Below are 19989 nucleotides of genomic sequence, written 5' to 3' on the forward strand. Positions count from 1 at the left end.
CCAGCAGAGGGCACTGCATCAGCGGTACAGCTGCGCTCTCAGCCAATGATGCTACCCCGCAGCCTTTTCTGCATACAAACTATGAAGAAGAAGAAGAAGCCTCACTTTTTTCCTCTGGACAAGCCACAAAGGTATGACGCGGCGTATATGCTGTGGATATAAAGTAATTGAGAGTATCTCGTTCGTGAAACCTTTCGAACTCTCCACAATTCCTTACTGCGATGAACAGGTCCCATGGCCCCTTTAAATGTCTCTGATTGCCATAATATATGCCACATATCCTGAAGGATTTCCGTACACAGCATCCGACTGGACTGCCCTCTATTCATCACGAACATTCTGCTTCTTTATGAAACTCTCGTCCAATCCAAGATGCAATCCAACACAATTTCATGTCGAACCATTCACCAAGGCCAAGCTCTCCAGGATGACTCGGTGTACTCCATGTGTCCTCCATGTGCCTTGAGTTTATTTTCCTTTCACAGTCGAGCGGAAAGGGCAGCCTCATTTCTTCTGACGGCCTTGTCTTCCTGTTAACTCTTACTTCTTCACAATTGGCGGCGTGGTCGTAGAACTCTTTATGTGGTTGCATTTCCTGCCATGTTTTCACGAGGCCGCGCGTTTTCTTGAGCAGCACATCTATATGTCGGGTTTAGGTTTCCTTAGAGCTCCCAGGTTGGCTTGGAGTGTGCACTTGGAGTGTGCCCTGGGTGTTGTGCTACGTTATGGTACTATCTCTTTGCATGAAGTGCACATGGAAACCGGGCATGAAAGTCAATGGGAACGCTACTCTGACCGTGCTTCCGTACATTGCTATCACATAGTATCAATAAATCAATGACAGGTGTCGCCTTCCTGTTTCACCTTGCGTAGTGGGCACGTCCCCTGCACAGCAGGATACGGGGTTTTGCAATCGTGTGTGTGTGTGTGTGTGTGTGTGTGTGTGTGTGTGTGTGTGTGTGTGTGTGTGTGTGTGTGTGTGTGTGTGTGTGTGTGTGTGTGTGTGTGTGTGTGTGTGTGTCAATCAATCTCTGGGCGGTAACTTTTTTACCATTTGAGTTTTGTCAACAAGTTTTCACCAAAGCTTTATTATGATAATTCGAAGAAGGCAAGTTAATAATTTGGTCAAAAGGTCAAAGGTCAGCGTCACATAAAATCATCAATTTTCATCCGATTGACCTGAAATTTGAATTTACCATTTGAGGTTTGTCATCAAATTTTCAACAAAGCTTTATTATGATGATACAGAAAAGGCAAATTAATAATTTTATGAAAAGGTCAAAGGTCATCGTCACATAAAATCATCAATTTTTGTCCGATTGACCTGAAATTTTAAGAATTTACATATTGGGTCACTGAATTGGTTCACCAATCAAAAGCTCGAAGCTGATTGTGTTTTTTTGTTTTTTTTAGATCAAAAGGTCAAAGGTCAAGGTTGCATAAAATCCTCCATTTTCATCCAATTGATCTGAAATTTTAAGAATTTGCACATTGGTTCACATAATTGGTTCACCAATCAAAAGTTACAAGCTGATTATTTTTTTTTTACATCTAAAGCTCAAAGGTCACGGCTGCATAAAAGCATCAATTTTCATTTTGCATTTTTTGTTGAACTGTTTTTCGTTATTTTGAGCATACGGAAAAGAAGAAGACGTCTGAATACAAACGGACGTGGGCGGGCGTTGCATCTTCAGATGCTTTGTAGTTTTCCTTTGCTGAAATGACATCACGTCTTCAAGATCTCATGCCTTGGGCCTTGTTTTGGGAATTCCACAATTTAGGACATTCTGCGTTCATCTTTTCTGAATAATTTTTTTTTGCTGCACTGGGGATGTTAATATGACTCCATCCAAATTACGGTGAAGTTTGTGGGAATGTGTATGCCATTCTGAGGATTGGTCTTACATACCCCTTCATAAATAAACGTCTGCTCAATCTTGACCTCTCGATCTTCCTTACTGTCTCCGGCAATAATTGTTAATGTCGCTGCCATTCCCTTTCATCTGTTCTGAGCCAGCCCTTTCTTACCCTCCTCCATTTCCCCCCATTCTCTTTTATGTTCCTTCGATGACGATTCTGATTGCAGTTATTGTCCAACTGGCCCAGCTCGTTCCTGACTCATACTCAAAGTCACGTGCTCTTTCCAAACATCCCAATCGAGATGACGAATGCCAAGACATTGTAATGCTGCAGTTGGGAAACAAAACAAAGAAGGGAAAGTCTGACGTTAATTTATCCGCAATGGCATTTTCTCACATAAAGTGCTCATTTACAGCTGCTGTAATAGGGAGTGGGTGGACAGCGTCCTCGTGTCAATGTCGTGTGGGCAGTCAGAGCTTCTCCTTTTTCTTTTCTTTTCTTAACCTGTGCCTTCAAATCCAATTGACCCCTATAGGTTACATGCTCTCCGCAACATAATATGCGATGACATTCCAAAACAATTATTTAATTGTGGCAATCGACGAACAGCGATCTCTGTGAATGGATTTTCATGAATATCTGAAGCAATGGGCAACCTCGAACCTGATTCTCTGGCTGTTTTTGCTTTAACCAAATACGAAAAGGTATCTGCAAACCATATACGATTGTCACTTCGGCTGGCAGGATGGCTTGGGCACACGCACGTTCGCCTTTAAGCCACCTTACCTGGATTCAAATCCTGGCTCAACTATAAACTGTCATCTCGGTGTTTCACAAGCAGGGCGATTCATCGATGTGTGTGCTGTCCCTCGAATTGGCGTTAAACGTGCGTCCCATCTGCTGGCATTAGTTGGTGGACGTTAAAGACCCCACGGTGTCCTTCGTGTAGGCAAGCTATCGCCAGCACCCTGAACAAATTACAAATTCCTGCCCTTACCTTAATCGAACGTTAGGCCTAGCCAGCCAGTTCATGAAAGACTTTCGCCAAGCCTCCCCCAGCCAACCCAACCAGACCGTGGGAATAACTGTGGCTATTAAAGAAGGATAACACATATGATTGTCATGTAAAATAGGTAATGGATAATGCAATCTCTGCTGGAATACCGACATTGCAGCATCATATGATATTTAAGCCAAATCTACACATGTCCCTTAGCGGAAGCTCCATTTGCAATGACATGCGTTGCCAGCAGGATGGGATGATGGTGGAATAAATTTTTAAATGGTATGAAATTTATAGGAACTATATTACCATCCAAAGGATAGGGTGAAGACATTATAGTGGGAGTCATTATATTTTATGTATGAGGTTGAGAATATTTCCATTGTGCAGTGTAAAAGCATAGTTTTGTACAAGATGAAACTAGTATCGAACAAGAAGCTAAACCAGCGCAAACAGGAGTGAGGTCCAAATTGAGATCTACCCACGTAGCTCTCATCGGCTTCCATAGCAACAACAATCCTGGAGCATATCAGAGGAGTGACATAATTTGCAAGGAGTGACAAAAAATCTGCGGGGTCTCATCCGAAGACTACTCCCCGAAGGATTGTGAGATACCGATGATTGTCCAAGACGATGTTGACCCAATGGGCAATGACCCTGATTGGACTGGAATGCAGGAAGTTGTGGAAACAGGGTAAGCTTTTGCAGCGGGGATGTCTTATGGTGGTTCATGTTGGAGAGCTGAGGCATGGAGGTCAGTGCATTATAGAGAAAGGAGGGAGGGTGGCTCACCTGTCATGACCGGACGTCAGAGAAAACATCCCTGATTGGGGACATTGCGTCTTTCCATGTCTGAGTCACTATAGCGATGCCAATGGTCAAGCCCTTACCAGTCATCCCAGCACAATGTACAAATAAGGTTGTGCCATTGCACCACACCACTGCCTACGCTCGCTCTAACAGCTTAGGTTGAGCTACGTCTTCTTCCTGTGCTTGTTTCTGCTCATTCCCTCACTAAGGCCCCTGCCATCTTGGAAACCGCATCTCTTCGAAGCATTGTTTGCGCTTCTACTTTCTTGCCTGCACCATTGCTGAAAGTGATAACCATCTGGATGTGATTCTGTGCCACGATGGTCTGCCAATACCTTGATGCAGTTTGATATTTTTTGACCTCCATCAGATGCATTTCCTTAACTAATCCTATAGATGTGTCCATTTCTACTGCTGTCAAAGACACCACTTTATTGGGATGGATCAGCGAGTGCTACCTCTCGCTTCATTCTAATGCAATTCTTAGATTTGTTAATTGGAGTCTAAATTGCTTGGTTATTCATATATTTAATTGGCTAAATACTCAAGAATGTGGGACAAGGCTCTGCTAGTGCCCCCCCAACCCCCACCCCATTTTGAGGTGTGTATTTGCCTTTCATTGCTCTGTAGGCCTTATTGACCTCTCCCACCCAGACACAAGTAACAATATAAATAGATGTCTGACGTTTGGCAAAAACAGCACTCGGGAGAGCGCACACCTCCGCCAGGCTGAACAGTTTCAGTTTTGTATCCCACTGATAGGCCGGATCTGTATCCGGACCAGAATCGAAATCCAATTGCCTTGTTCTTGTTGACTAACCTACTCATCCACCGAGTTTTCTGATAACTAGTCCACATCATTTTGAAATATCATGATAATATATATCGTTTTTGGCCCTAATCTCTCAATTAAGAAGAATCACTTTACAAACTAAAAAATTCTCGTATCCAGATCTGGATGCGGATCTTCACCAAAATGAAATTAATTCTTCCTTGTCACACACCCGACCTGTCCACCACGTTTTGTTTGAATCCGTCCATAACTTTGAAATATCGTGCCATATATCGCTTTTGGTCCTATCGCTCAATGGTGAAGAATCACTTTAAAATTTCCAGGATGCAGATCTGTACTCGGGTCTTCACCAACATCTACTCAATTGGTCCTTGTCATACACACTGTACCTGTCCACCAAATTTCAAATCTGTCCATAACTTTCTGAAATATCCTGCTCACAGACAAACAAACAGACAGACAAGGGAGAAAATATACCCACCATCCACCTTCAGTGGTGGAAGTAATGGTCCTTTTTTGAATCCTAAATCTATCTGAATATTGTCCCCTGAGGCTTTATGTGACTGGTCTTCCAAGATCTTTCGAACTAATTGCTGAAGGGCCTTGTCTAATCAGGTATGTCATATGCACTATTGGTGTCCGAAGCACTAATGTTGCCTGGACCTTTGACATGTCGCATCCTCTGGAATCTTTCAAATAAATCCACAGTTGTACTGACTCCGCCCGCAGTGTCTGATTCATCTCACTGAGGTCATTCTTTGAATCGAAGCTTCATCGTTTTTCTGTCACTGTCCATGCGACTAATATCATGTGATACACTGAAAGTGGAACGCTCTGTATGATTGGCTCCTCACCCAAAATGCATTCCATTTATTTGCCAAAACCATTCTGGACTTTTCTGGATTTACCTTTTTGCAATCAGATTGATATTGTAAATTTTTGAGAATATATTCCACCCAAACAAACATCTAAATGAATCATTCATTTACACTTGAGAAGTCTTTTATGCGAGATGTTAAAAATGTCCGAGAAACGACACACAACAGTCCAAGAAATGTCAACATTTCCTCATTTCCCAATGGATCAGTATAATCTATAATTACTAAGAAAAATATTTCCTTATTACTTGCATAAATTTATTTGTTGGAAATGATGAACTGGCATTTCCTGGACCATTGAACGCAACTGGTCTCGTTCCGATAACCTTTTGAAAGCATCTTGTATGTTTTGCGTTTTTAACCAGAGAGTCCATACAACACGATACCCTGCACAGGGTTCAAGTACATACTTCAATTTTAATAAAATGATAATTTTAAAGACCATAAAAACCGGAAGTTGAGCATCACTGAAGTAGTCTTATACATCATCCTTATGCACTGTAATAAGACGACGTGAGAGGTTCGGAGTTGGAGGCTTTATTGATCACCATAGAATGTAGCGTCAATTGGCATCGACATAGTCATATTGGCGACCTCTTTTTCACCCCGATACTACACCCTTTTATGCTGTACTATATATTGATATAAAGCGTGGATCTGGGAGCAGTGCAGTGTTCAAGTATATAATTCAATTTAAAAAGAGGTTTAAAGGCATATAAATGAATTACTTCCTGGTTTTACCACCGTTTTCCGCAGCGTCTAGTCCACCGCCCTATCTAACACGTTACATTAGTTCTTAATGCCTGTTGTTTGTGTCCCTTGTAACATCCTTAAAACAGGACGTTTTCCTGTTTGGATTAATTTTCAAATTTGTTTGACTGCCAGATAAACAGAGTGAAAATATTATCTCACTCTTCCGCACGTGCGGTCGGGACGAATTCAGAGGCGCGGGTAATAAATAACGAATTCAGAGCCGCGTGCACAGGGTATATAACTCATAGTCAGGTTCACTATGTTTTTTCGTTCAAAATCATGGTAGATTAGCAAACCTATACATTTTTGGAAACGTTATTACATGGAAAATCTGAAAATCAATGTTTACATTTGCCAATTCCGACCAATTCGATTCGACCAATTCGACCAATCGACCAATTCCATTCGACCATTCGACCATTCGACCAATTCGATCGATTCGATTCGATTCGAGTCATCGAATTCGATTCGATCGACCATTCGACCAATTCGATTTGCCAATCAATTTGACCGACCTTTGCTTGTGTGGAACGGACTGTGAAAACGATGCGGACTATATTGTCGGATACGACACACAGGACAGTGATGACGAACTCTAAATGGCATATTCTGTAATCGTGCATGTTTGATGCCATTGACTGCCTGTGTATATTTTGTCATTGACTGCCTGTGTAGATGTGAAGTTATACTGACTGCATGTGTATATATGATTTTGCTGACTGCCTGTGTATGTTTGGTGATATAAATTATTGTGACACATTTTGATGTTATTAACTGCCTGTACAAAATGATAACATGTATTTGATTATGCAACTTATCGCGAATATAAAGACAGTATTTTGCAATTCAAAACCTTTGATTCGTGTCTTACCATTCCCCATAGCACTAATTTGATACTTTCATTGGATTCCTTGTCCCTGAAAATATAGGTTTAGTATATTTTAAAAAGTTTTTAGGGTAATTAGAGGCAGAAATAGAACAAAATATGTATTTTACAGAGGCCATTTTGAAAATCCAAAATGGCCGCCATACAGGTATCTCTCCAAATGTAAACATTGATTTTTAGTTTCCTTATGCTATAACCTTTCCAAAAATGTATAGGTTTGCTAATCTACCATGATTTTGAACGAAATATAATTTATTGACATAGTGAACCTGACTATCATTTATTAAATATAACATGATGATGTAAATGACATTTAAAAATCCTTAAGGCTTCTTCCACCAACTACAATAATCATGTTCCCTGGGTAGTTTAACGACAATATCGGTACCTGTTGGAATCAAGTTCTTCCATAAACAATTCTTCTTTTGCTACAAAAATAGTTAAACCAGGTCTGAGTGAAGAACTTTAATCCATTTGAAAAATCATCTTTTATTCCTCATGTGATCTGATGGAAATTTGATGAGATGTCGTCATTGAGAAATGTTGCGAAAAGCATTGACGCCGACATTTTCACACACCTCAACTCAGAGGAAAGTGCTAAAGAACCACTGGCAGGCCTGTCTGAGCTGGTGGTGCTGTTTCACACGTGAATCGTGTCGCACTGCGGTCACTTCACCTAGAGTTGGCGTTCACTTTCATAAACCCATGTGTCCATTGTTCATTGCCCACTGAGACGTAAACTCCTTTTCACTTGGTATCTTAAAGTACTGCACCATCTTTAATAGGATGCACCCCCTCACCCCTTCTGAGCTCAACTCCTTGTGGTTTATCCATCAAACTACGTTTGTTGGATAAATGACAAAAGGCTGGTAAAAGTGCCTTTTATGCTGCCATTAGAAAAAAGAGAGATTGCAAATCAGGTGGCTGATGCAGGAGCAAGGGCAAAAACAGCTGAAATTGGAGAAGCTTTAGCAGGACGAAGCATTTATCACAATACATATCATAAACACTGACATAATGCTTCCTTTGTCCTTTTCCTGTATCATTTGGAAGGGAGTACCCAAGAAATCAGCGGAAAGGGATGACTCAATCGAAAAGTAAAATCCTTCCTGCAAGTGGCCTGTATGGTCTCACGACAGCAGCTCATTCCTTGCTGCCCTAGCAGACGGACCATCCTCTGGGAGATTCCCTGATTGATGTGACCTGCACTGTTCCCGGCATACAGGAATGCTTGGAATGTCATGGCCCAAAGCCCTCGCTCTGCAAAGCAATCGCATGCATCCCACTCCACATCCATCATGGTGGGCTTGACTGCTAATCTCTGCTGCAGGGTGGGAACTGTGATATGAGCTAGAAAGATACTGAAAGTTATGGGCGCTGGGAAGGAATGACTCAGGTGAGACGACACGGGAATAATTACCGTCTCATAACGCTGCTAACCCATGAAATCAACCATACGCATGCTGCCTGTGAGACGTCGATAATAAATTTTAATCAAAGCATCTAACTTCCCAGTGGGACTTTTGCGATGGCTCGAGGGAGCTTGGAGAAGGCAGAGATTAAACTGGAGGGACGAAAGATGAGAAATTCCGTGCTTTATCTCATGTTAAGCATTGTGTTGTAATGCTCGTCGCAGGTTTGAAGTCTGGGATCTGGAATGCCCTTACATTGAAAAGATTAAAATACCAACTTCTTTGTTCATCTCTTTATCCTGTTTCTGTAACATCCTTCCTGAGGCCATTCAATTATACTTTTCCCTCAAAGGTTTCAAGCGAGGATCCACCACAATCGCATACTCACCCCTCAGCCAAAACCGCAAACGTTTCTAAATCCAGTAACCTAATCTAATCTAACCTAACCTAACCTAACCTAACCTAACCTAATCTAACCTTTTCTCTTACAGGTTATTTTCTCTCCTACCCTCTTCTCTATTTCCTGTTCATTCCCTTGCTTGTTAGTCCCCTACAGGTGTACACCGGAGGGGACTATAGGTTTGCACTCCGTCCCTCCGTCTGTCAGTCCGTCAGTCTGTCAGTCCGTCACGCAAAGAACAGTTTTGCGGACTTTTTTCCTAAACTCTTAATGCTAATGATTTCAAACTTGGTACATGGTTTCCTCATGATAAGTTACAGATCATGTTCGAACTTCACGACGTTTCGATCATTTTTGACAAAGTTATGGCACTTTGAACTTTGGTAATTTCCCCAACAGTTTTCCGGACGACAGACTGCCGGTAGGGGACATGTATTGCAACTCAATACTCAGAATGCTTGTTTCTTACCTACCACCCCACCATCAATACTTTGTCTTTAGGGCCTCCATTACCTCGCTCTTCCATGTGTGTGTGTGTGTGTGTGTGTGTGTGTGTGTGTGTGTGTGTGTGTGTGTGTGTGTGTGTGTGTGTGTGTGTGTGTGTGTGTGTGTGTGTGTGTGTGTGTGTGTGTGTGTGTGTGTGTGTGTGTGTGTGTGTGTGTGTGTGTGTGTGTGTGCTTATTATCAAGAGACAGTGGAGGCAAGAAAGAAAAACCTGCCAACTTCATTCTCCACAAGGACCAGTCTATACCTGTGATGTTTGTGCTTGACGCTGTGGGTCTTGCATTGGCCTATCCAGTCATCACACAACACACAATGCTTAGTGAGCACGCCAACGAAGAGGGGAGATTCGTCGAAAGTGACAACTCACACCACCATATATATATATATATATATATATATATATATAAATAAATAAATGATATGTATTTTATATATATATATATATATATATATATATATATATATATATATATATATATATAAATAAATAAATGATATGTATTTTATATATATATATATATATATATATATATATATATATATATATATATATATATATATATATATATATATATTGTATTGTTACGGTTTTCCGCCACCCTTGCTACCCTTACCAAGGGGAGATTAAGCTCCTTGTTCTTTCTGGGCCGGCATAACCGAGACTTGAAACGCCCCTTCCGGGCAAACGCAAGGTATGGTTTCGGGACAAGTCTCGCCCGTACCTAAATACCTGCGCCGCCACGGAAGCAGGGAACCAAGCCTCGCACGAGCCATGTGTAATTTGGGTACACCGAGCGGATTGCGTACCACGTGGTCCGTGCAGTTACCGTTAATATTGGAACCTGATTCGAGCGGTTCTATTCGTACCATGCTTTGTCAATGATGGAAAACATGAGACGGTCGAATAAAGGAATAACAGGATTTAATTACTATTTACACTTATATGTTCAATTTGGTAGAAGACAGAGACACAGAGCAGCCTTATACAGTCTTATGCTTAATTCCCAGACATGGGCCCGATCACATTCTCAAAGGGGAAATGCAGGCAGGATGATGTTCACGCGCTGCCTTGGTCGTCCAGGAATGGCGGCGTCACCCGGCGTTGCTCTCCACGGTCCCAGCACGTCCCGCAATGAAGGCAAACAGGTGGTGGAAAGGACCCTTGTAGCGCGTCTCTCGAACAAAAGGCAGCAGATGAGGCAGGAAGGCGGGAGGGAATGTACGCGTCTCTCGGCGGCTTTCCACAGAGCGTTGAGTCACCGGCGCGCTATCACTCGCGTAACCCAATGCAACAGAGGCTTAGCCTCAAGCTCAACCGAGCATCACTTTAATACGAGCGCTTATACTTGGTTCATGCGCGTCTTTTCTCCGGACTGCTAACTCTCATCAATACGTGCCTCTCCAATAGCTCAATGCACAAGCTCACCTCTTCCCGAACTCCTTCAACTCGAAATGAACTGCTCAAACTCACCCAACTCCTGGTGGGGGCTTTGCGCAACGGGTTATATGGACACGCCCTGAGCCCTCTCGAACGTTCCAACCACGCCCTGTGACGTATTGCCGCAGCCACTCCCTTTGAGCCCTGATTGGCGGCTTGCGCTTACCGTCAGCTTCTCTGCCGCCCTCATTCGGTCCCGACTCGACCTGCCAGGCCTGCCTCATGTTAATTCGCGCCAAAAAGCCAAAGGCAGCACAAGGAGGTGTAAGGCGGCATAAGGCAATGAAACAAATGAAAAGGACCTAACTCTCATTATCCTACTCAACGCAAAACTAACACAGGAAAAGGACTATGCTCACAAATACTAAGAGATAACTGCACTATCGCGAGGCTACATGTTGTTGTGTGACTAACTATGAGGGGGAAATTTAACCTTTATTGTACAAAACTCAAAACCGCAACAGTATATATATAATTATATATATTTATAAAGGCTCTTCTGGCTAAGAAGTAGCACAGAGTTCGCCTATTAGTCATAAGCGTAGCAGAGTTGCAGCCCCTACATCTCCATAGAATTGAACTGCAGCCAGATAATTTAATTCTCAATTTTATAGACAAGTCCACCCTATAGAGGCGACATCCACAGACTCATGTTTCAGGCTAATTGCCCCTAACCTTGTGAGGGAGGCCTTTTTTTTTTTTAAGGTAAAAAAAAAACGAAATTTTTAAACAGCTTGGTACACGCACCTTGACCCCCTGGCCAATGTACAGAGTCCAACAAGACTGACCCATAAGCATTCATATGAACCTCAGCAGGAAGGCTGAAGCACATGGTCAATCAAACAAAGACATCCTAACAATGAAGGACAAGAATGCATTGTTATACAATTGGACCATTCCTCAATAGGAGTAGGTCCTGTCCCTTATTTGGAAAGTCTTCTTTATATGAACAATAATGACTACACTGTGGTCACAACCTGTGACAAAATCTGGTAATGAGCCTATTGGGAAACGTACATTTAAAGCACTCTTTAAAGATGAGCAGCTCATTTTGGAAACACACATTGAATGCGCTATTAAAAAAAGTTAACTATTAAAAAATAACCTCTTATCCATGGCACCCTTCCCAAGGTTATATCAGAACAAGCTGCTTCGTCACACGGTCACAGATTGCTTAACCCCAATATGGAGCCATTAAAAAATTACATTATTACATAAATATAACATAACGCTTCATTACCGTATGTTCCGATGTACTGTGCATTCTGACGAGCTTGATTAAACCTTGCTATTATTCGACATATGATTATATTTTTCGGGGTCCCTCATCATGAGTAACACTCGACCCCAAAAAGCAATGGAATCTGACGCAATAAACCCTGGCAGTGTACAAATAGCAGATGCCTACAGGCCTCACGTGTTAGGCCCACCAGGAAACAAAAATGGCGGCCATATCAATTTGTCTCGGTGCTATGGTGGGTAGAGTCAAGCGACAGATGTAGGTGTAGTCCGGCAGCTGTCTGACCAATGGGTCCACATTTCAAAAATCGACTCAAGCAAGAACCCCAACACCACCACCACCACCAACAACAACAACAACAGCAGCACCAAGCTCTTGTAGACCTGCAATTAAAAGGTTTTTAAAAAATCCAAAGTTTTAAACAACTTGGGACGTGTACTCTAACCCCATGGCCAAAGTACGCAGTCCAACAATACTGTCCCATGAGCATAGACATGCACCTCAGCCTGAAGGCTGAAGTACAAGTCAATCAAATACACACATCCTAACCCCGACAGGTAATATGCATGGTCATACAATTAGACCACTCCTCAATCGGAGTAGGTCACATGACTTTAGTGAGGAGCAGAGGCTCTTCCCCGGAGTGAGCTGGTCAAACCTTACAAGACATTAAGTCGAGATCAGACCCTATTACCGGAGTTGGTATTAGGAGGTAAGTGTCACACCAGCTGTTGCTGCACACATCCTGACCAACAGGAAATGCCTGCCACACATTAACCTGTCGGTGGTACACAAAACAGTTCTGGAAGCAGCCAGGAATAAAAAGGCTCTTCTGGATAAGACGCAGCACCGGCTCCACCTATTAGGGTTGAGCTTAGCAGAGCTACAGTGAAGTGAGCTCGTCATTTCATTTCCCATCGTTGTGCAGACAAGTGCTGACCCATACGCCTTCACGTATGAATATCATTGTATATTGTATTGTATATTGTATGTATATTGTATTGTAATGATATGTATATCATTGTCGTTAGCGACAGACAGCCGAAGAAAAAAAGATAAATAAATAAATAAATAAATAAATATATATATATATATATATATATATATGTAAAATTAATATATTGTATATATAATTAATATATTGTGTGTGTGTGTGTATGTATTTGTATATATATATATGTATGTATTTGTATATATATATATATATATGTATATATATGTATTTGTATATATATATATATATATATATATATATATATATATATATATATATATATATATATATATATATATATATATATAATATATTGTTGCGGTTTTGAAATAAAGATTAATTTCCCCTCTAGTTAGTTGCACCACAACATGTAGCCTCGCGATAGTTCAGTCACGTTCATTGTCGTTAGCGACAGACAGCCTAAGAAAATATATATATATATATATATATATATATATATATATATATATATATATATATATGTAAAATTTATATATTGTATATATAATTAATATAGTGTGTGTGTGTGTGTATATCTATTTGTATATGTATATATATATATTGTTGTGGTTTTGAAATAAAGATGAATTTCCCCTCTTAGTTAGTTGCACCACAACATGTAGCCTCGCGATAGTTCAGTTATTTCTTAGTGAATGTAAGCGTAGTCCTTTCCTGTGTTTAGTTTTGTGTTGAGTAGGCCAGTGACATTAGGTGTTCTTTTGGCGCTTTGCTTTGATGCTTTTGGTTTGGCGCTGAAAAGCCATGCGGCAGGCATGAACAAGTCTACCGAGGCCGAAGAGACGAGCTGCAGGGGGAGTGGCCGGTAAGCAACGAGCCGCCAATCAGGGCTCGAGGGGAGTGGCTTACCACTGCGGCAGGAGGTGGGGCTTGGAACATTCGGGTAAGATCGGGGAGGTGCCATATAAGGTCCTGCCCCGAGCCCATTAAGCAGGACGGCACGAGATTAAGCAGAACAGGAGCAGGACGCGCGTGAGTCAGAATGCAGAAGGCAGACGAGAACGCGAGTGTAGCTGCAGAACGAGGAATCGAATTGCCTATTGTACACGAACTTTCCCCCGTTCCCCGTGCTCTGCGCTGTATTAATCGCACGCTCTAAAGGACGACCCGGGCCGGGCCACAGACGCGCGATTTCCTCCTGCCTGCCTTTGCCTGCATACGCGCCGCGAGGATTTCCTCCTGCCTGCCTTCGCCTGGATACATGCCGTGAACATCGGAGAGCCGTGCCGGGCGAGCTGCCCCGGGGTGACCGACGGCAAAGCGCGCTTGGCGCGCAAACCTGCTCTTCTTCCATTACCCCGTGTGAGTGATTGGGCCCATTTGTCTGGGCTTAAGTTAAACTGATTAAGCTCTGCTCTGTGTCCCTTTCCTTTCATTCTGATCATTGTACATAAATAATAAATTGTGTTCTTCCTCTGATTTGACCGTCCTGTCCCTTCCATCCATTGGCTTCGCATGGTATGAATAAAACCGCTCGAATCGGGTTCCAATAAAAGTAACAGCATGAGCCAGGTGATACGCATACCGCTCGGGCGTACTCGATTAAGCGTGGCTTGTGTGAGGCTCGATCCCTGCTTTCGTGGCAGCGTGGGTGTGCGAATTTGTCCCGAGACCCTTTTTCACGTTTGCCCGGAAGTGGCGATTCGGTCTCGCGGACCCGAAGACCCAGGGGGAAAAAAGGGGTTTAATCCTCCCTTTGTAACGGGAACGGGAGATCCGCAGCAATATATATATGCATATGTATATGTATATATTATACAGTGTATGTATATATGTATATGTGTGTACAGTCCTGCATATTCGCGGTTGATAAATTGCGACCTGCTTCTACATTAGCGGCCCTGTGTCCCATGTATTCTCAGTTTTTCGCGGGCGCAAATTTTTTTTGCCATGATCCACGAGCTTAATGCAGTTCTAAAACATATCTTCCACCAGCCGTGCATAAAGCAACTGGACATATGCAAAAAATATATCTTCCACAAGCCGCAGACATGACCTGCTTCTACATTTGCAGCCGTGTGTTCCTTTTGGGAGCGACCGTGGCAGCGGTCTGTCGTCTATACACCACCCAGATAAAGGGATGTGCAGTTTTGTGGAGTTTGCATTTTTCTCTCTTTATATAATTGGTCTGGTGTTGATGTGGCCCATGCATGATGGGCAGAATGGCCTCTTGCATCTAAATTTATTGTGTGTATCCTTGGGTGTTATTTGGATAATAAATTAAGGTTGTTGTATTTAATTTCAGTTTTACCCTGAGTTTTCAAAGCTGATTAGTATGAAAACGAAAGATTCGTTGCCCGTCATTAGCAGTGGACATGTTTTTGCTTCATGCATGTAAGGCCGAAAAATATATATTGCTGGTCTCTGGTCAGATCAAAGTTCCAGAATTGATGCGGCGATGCAGTTTTTTTTTCTTTTTCTTTTTTGAAAAGCATGGATTGCACATATAAAGGTGTTGTTTTTTGTGTCCTCATGCCTTCCTCATCTGCCGTGGCGCCGTCCAGAGAGAAATTAAAGACAGCCAATGGGACTGTAGGCCTTTTTGTAAATAATGAACACAAGCTTAAGTTATTTAAAAATGTATTTTTTCTGAAAATCATTAAGTTCTTCAAGCATATTATAGACTGCCATTTCGTTCACGAGATCGCCTCGCCGTACCGTCAAACATTCCAATGTGTCGATCGCGTCAACACTGCGCATGCGCAAGTGGTCTAACAGGCCGATGGTCTCCCACAATCTCTTCTCCCAGTCCACCAGATTATCACACACTTACGACTTCATGACAAACGAGATAGGACCCGGGCCTAACTAACGAGACCACCGGCAGCTCTCTAGGCCTTCTGGTTGTTTCACAGGAACCCGACAAAGAACGTCTTAGTTTCAATAAATGACAATATCCAGCCGATTGGATTCATGACGTCACGGCACACAACACTACTCATATCTTTGGAACGGCTGGATGGATTTGGACAAACTAAACGTAGTTTTGTAGGGAAGAACCGTGCGCGAACGTCGATACCAATGGCGATCGTATTTCCTGAGATAGCGCGCCGGCCCGGCAACAACAGGCCGCGCTGTTGTAGGTACCGTTGGAAATTTGAAAAAAAAAAATTGTTGACGCGCAGGGTCAAAATCGATGCGCGCGCTGACCAGAGACCGGAAATATATTTTTCTCGGCCTAATCTAGGTTTTTTATTTTGAGAAGCAATCGACACAGCGGTCTATTGCCTATACATCGCCCAAATAACGGGATGAGCATTTAAAAAAAAATAATTAAGGTTTTGTACGTAATTTCGGTTTTAGCCTGAGTTTTCAAGGCTGAATAGTGTGAAAATACTGCAGGGTCATCCATCATTTTGATGGGTTTTTCTACTGGAATATATTATACAGTATAACCTTTCCCAATGTTGAAAAACACTCTTTGTGCTATACACGGGTCATGACTCTGGGATTAATCTTTTACTTTTATCTTGCACATTTGATTGCCATTTTCATCCGAGATGCCACGGCAACAGCGTTTTTGAATACATAACAGTAAACTCACTTTCATTATTGGATTTTATCAAAAGTTGCCTTTTTAACTCAAAAACACATTTACTTTATTTTTTCACCCCTGTTTCTTGTTGTTTGTCTGTCTGTTAGCAGGATGTCTCAAAGTTATGGATGGATTTGGATGAAATTTGGTGGACAGGTTAGGTTTGTGACGAGCACGAACTTTTTAGAATTTGGTGAAGATCCGATGCGGATCTCTAATTTTTAAAGTGATTCTTCACCATTTAGAGATGGGGCCGAAAAACGATATAGAGCATCATATTTCAAAAGTTGTGGACTGATTATGACAAAACTTGGTGGATGAGTTGAGTTTATGAAAAGAACAAGCCGATTTGATTTTGGTTCAGGTGCGGATTCAGACTTGGCCTCTCAGTGGGATATGAAACGTGAATTGTTCATTCTGGCGGAGGTCTACGCTCTTCTGAGTGCCGTTCTAGTTTTCATTCTATATTGTTAGTTCCGCTGGAAAGAGACCAACTATGACGCTAAAATAAGTATCGTCTTCGGTTTGATCTTTCCCTGCTTCATGAAATTCTCACACACTTGTAGCACATGTCATTTTATCTATACGGAAATGTATTATTGCACTGTGGAGATCACCATGAAGTCCAACATCAACAGTTGGGCCTCAAGATTGTTTCATAATCCACATCGAGAATCTCAACACACAGCACTTAGATCGTGTGCTTTAACCGGCTCTTTAATTGATTTACCGGCTTCAACCCTCTGTTGATCTAACTCGCCTAGTTGGCTTGCTCCACTTTTTCAAGGTCGATTTGTGTATTTTCAAATAGTTTCTATTCTGTTCCTTAACTTTTTTTAACGCATGATTAATGAGTCGGTGACCGGTGTGGTTTTTCCCCCTCCCTTCAGCTTCGGCTACACACTTATCATACTTTCCGTTGCCACTTGAAGTCCTTTATCGCTAAGTTTGCCTGTTTTGACCACTTCTCGGTATACCAGACGAGCTGCTTTCGGAACATTATTTTCTTGTCTAAGTATCGAGGATACAGGTAACGAAATTCCAAGCTGTTATAGGAAGTGAAGGTAAATGCCCTGAAAACGATGAGGAAAACATACCGAACGCAAACAATAAAACCAACGAAAGATTGATGAACTGCCTCCAGCAGAAAATGACAAAAGTCTTATTGTCAGAGTGTAGCCCGGGTGCCTCCAAGTTTTCTACCACATTCCGTGCCTCTTTAAATCACTGCAACACACTGGCAATTCTGAGCCACATTTTTTTACTTTCCCTTTTGGAAACGGAATGGTTTGCGGTAATCAGTGATGAATGAAGAGCGAGGGCCGATGTCGATGAGATAGGAATACGAGGCGTGACAGATTCCATTGCAGAGAGAGACACGTGACCACCGACGTCTTGTTTTCCTCCGTCCGATCCCCTCCACGCTGGTTATGGGCACCTGGATAACGTAAAAAATATACTTGAAGAAGCATCCTAAACAAAGAAGCTGGCATCTACCCCCGCCCACCCTTTCCACGTTTCCCTTCTGGAGTAAAGAAGGATAAACATCTCAGGTCAAAGGTCGAGACAAAATTGTTTTTACCAACCTGGGAGGAACACACCATATTACTTTCATATGTACCGTATATAGAGACCTGACAGTACACGTAACACTATTTGTTTTTAATTGATGAGATATCAGAAATCTGTGACTACATTTGTGATGTGGAAACATTTACAGGAAGCGGTCACTTTGGACTTATATCAGCAATAATCACAAATGGACAAATGCTGACAGATGAACACATGGTGCGCACCGCGTCCAATACAATTTCACAGATGTACACGTGGGCCTTTGATATATCCTAAACAGAATGAGGTAGTCCAGATTATAAACAGATGTAAGAATGTATTTGGCTTCTCTTGCCTATCTGCTAACTCAGCTGGAATCTTTTATCCCTGTTGCTGCCAGTGTATCGACCTCTCCCAGATCCATTTGCCTTGTGTCTTCATCTGACATCTCAATAAACAACAAGAAGTTGCTTTGAAAGCTCACTCATTTCGTGCCTGTGTGCCGCAGAAGGGTGGAGATCCAGCCACGGAGGAGGTGGATTCAAACCTCCCTCCGGGTTGGAAAAGCGTGCCGTCACCTTCGGGGCAGATATACTACGTGAACACTCAAACGAATGGTGAGGACGCATGACGCACCTCTTGCACTGCGGTGGAGTTTTAATTGTGCCAGGAATAAAAAGCTTAAGCTGAACGCTACAATTACATTTTGCTCTTACACTTCTTAAAAAATGAATTACGATTCTTAAAATGAATCTTTGCTCTTACAATTCCACAGTGTAATGCTGATTTATTATTATTATTATTATTTTTTTTTTCATGGACATCGCCCCAGACAAGGCATTCAGCCATTCTAGGTAAGGGACAAAGAGAAAGTTAGAAAAATATGAGGATAAAGCAAAACAAAACAAAATAATTAAATAAATAAATAAATTAAAAAAACAAGAAAACATCCAAGACAAACATCCATGTGAATAAACCTCAAGAAGTGTAGTTCTTGAGTAATAGTTTCACAGCAGCTTGGGGCATTTTAACCAGATATATTACAGCTCCTAACATGATTGAGCATAATCGTAGTTGCCGGCTGCTTTGGTGATCTGTAACCTGTGCCGCGGTCACTCGCGGAGATTCTTCCCTACTCCCAATAACCCCAACCGTAGATTTATGACTTTTGACCGGGCAATAATTAAATATCGTGTCGGCAAAACAGGGTTTGTTTCCCTCCACAAAACAATGTCTGCTGGCAGAGATTTTACAGCCACGACCCGATGGGAGGAACCGGGAGCAATTCCGATTGGCATTCGCAGACGGGAAAATTACTTCCCGTAACAAATCTCGGTTGTTTGCGAGTTTGCAAATCCACGAGTAAACACTTCAAGGAATTTTGTTTGTGCCATGTAACCGCACCTGCAGGAAGGGCCTCGTGAGATGCAACGGCACTGGCAAAAACAAAAAAAAACAACAGCAGAGGAACGTCAACACAACAAAAAAGGTCAGAAACAATCGGGGCAAAAAGTAGTTTCAGAAATTGCAGCAAACGCTGCAACGGCGGCAGAGAGGGTAAAAAGGCTTCTGCGGAATTAGGGGCTATGTACATATTATATTTGTATGGAAGGAGGAAGTGAGGCTCGGGGTGGGGTAATATACTGTATTTAACAAAAGAGTTTGAGAAAAGGAGGAGATATGCGAAGGATAGATGGAAAAGTGAGGGTAATGAAGTTTGGATGAATCGCAAAGAAAAAGTAAAGGATATACATATGACATTAGGAGTTGTGGGGTTGCGGAAGGGGGGTGGGCCTATATGGGGCAGACATAGGAAGTGGGGGCGAAGGCAAAAATTGCACTTCTTTCATATGTAACATTTAGATGTCCTATACCAACAGAAAAAAGTTTTTCTGTTGGTATACCACCAAAGGA

At 42.1% G+C, this 19989-nt stretch overlaps 1 protein-coding gene across 6 annotated transcripts in view; it reads left to right on the plus strand.

The window, feature by feature from the left end:
- The window catches only part of LOC137434339 (growth arrest-specific protein 7), a 517476-nt gene that overhangs the window by 413352 nt on the left and 84135 nt on the right, over positions 1-19989 (plus strand). For 4 of the 6 annotated variants that reach the window (XM_078785450.1, XM_078785449.1, XM_068127241.2 and 1 more), the window contains exon 2: positions 18584-18692. In XM_078785450.1, coding sequence (XP_078641576.1) covers positions 18584-18692 — 109 coding nt within the window. The remainder of the gene's footprint in view (positions 1-18583; positions 18693-19989) is intronic. The other 2 variants (XM_068127242.2, XM_068127244.2) reach the window with 1 other exon arrangement.

The sequence above is a fragment of the Myxine glutinosa genome, chromosome 10 (assembly GCF_964187855.1).
Source record: "Myxine glutinosa chromosome 10, kmMyxGlut1.1, whole genome shotgun sequence".
In the NCBI taxonomy this organism is placed as follows: domain Eukaryota; kingdom Metazoa; phylum Chordata; class Myxini; order Myxiniformes; family Myxinidae; genus Myxine; species Myxine glutinosa.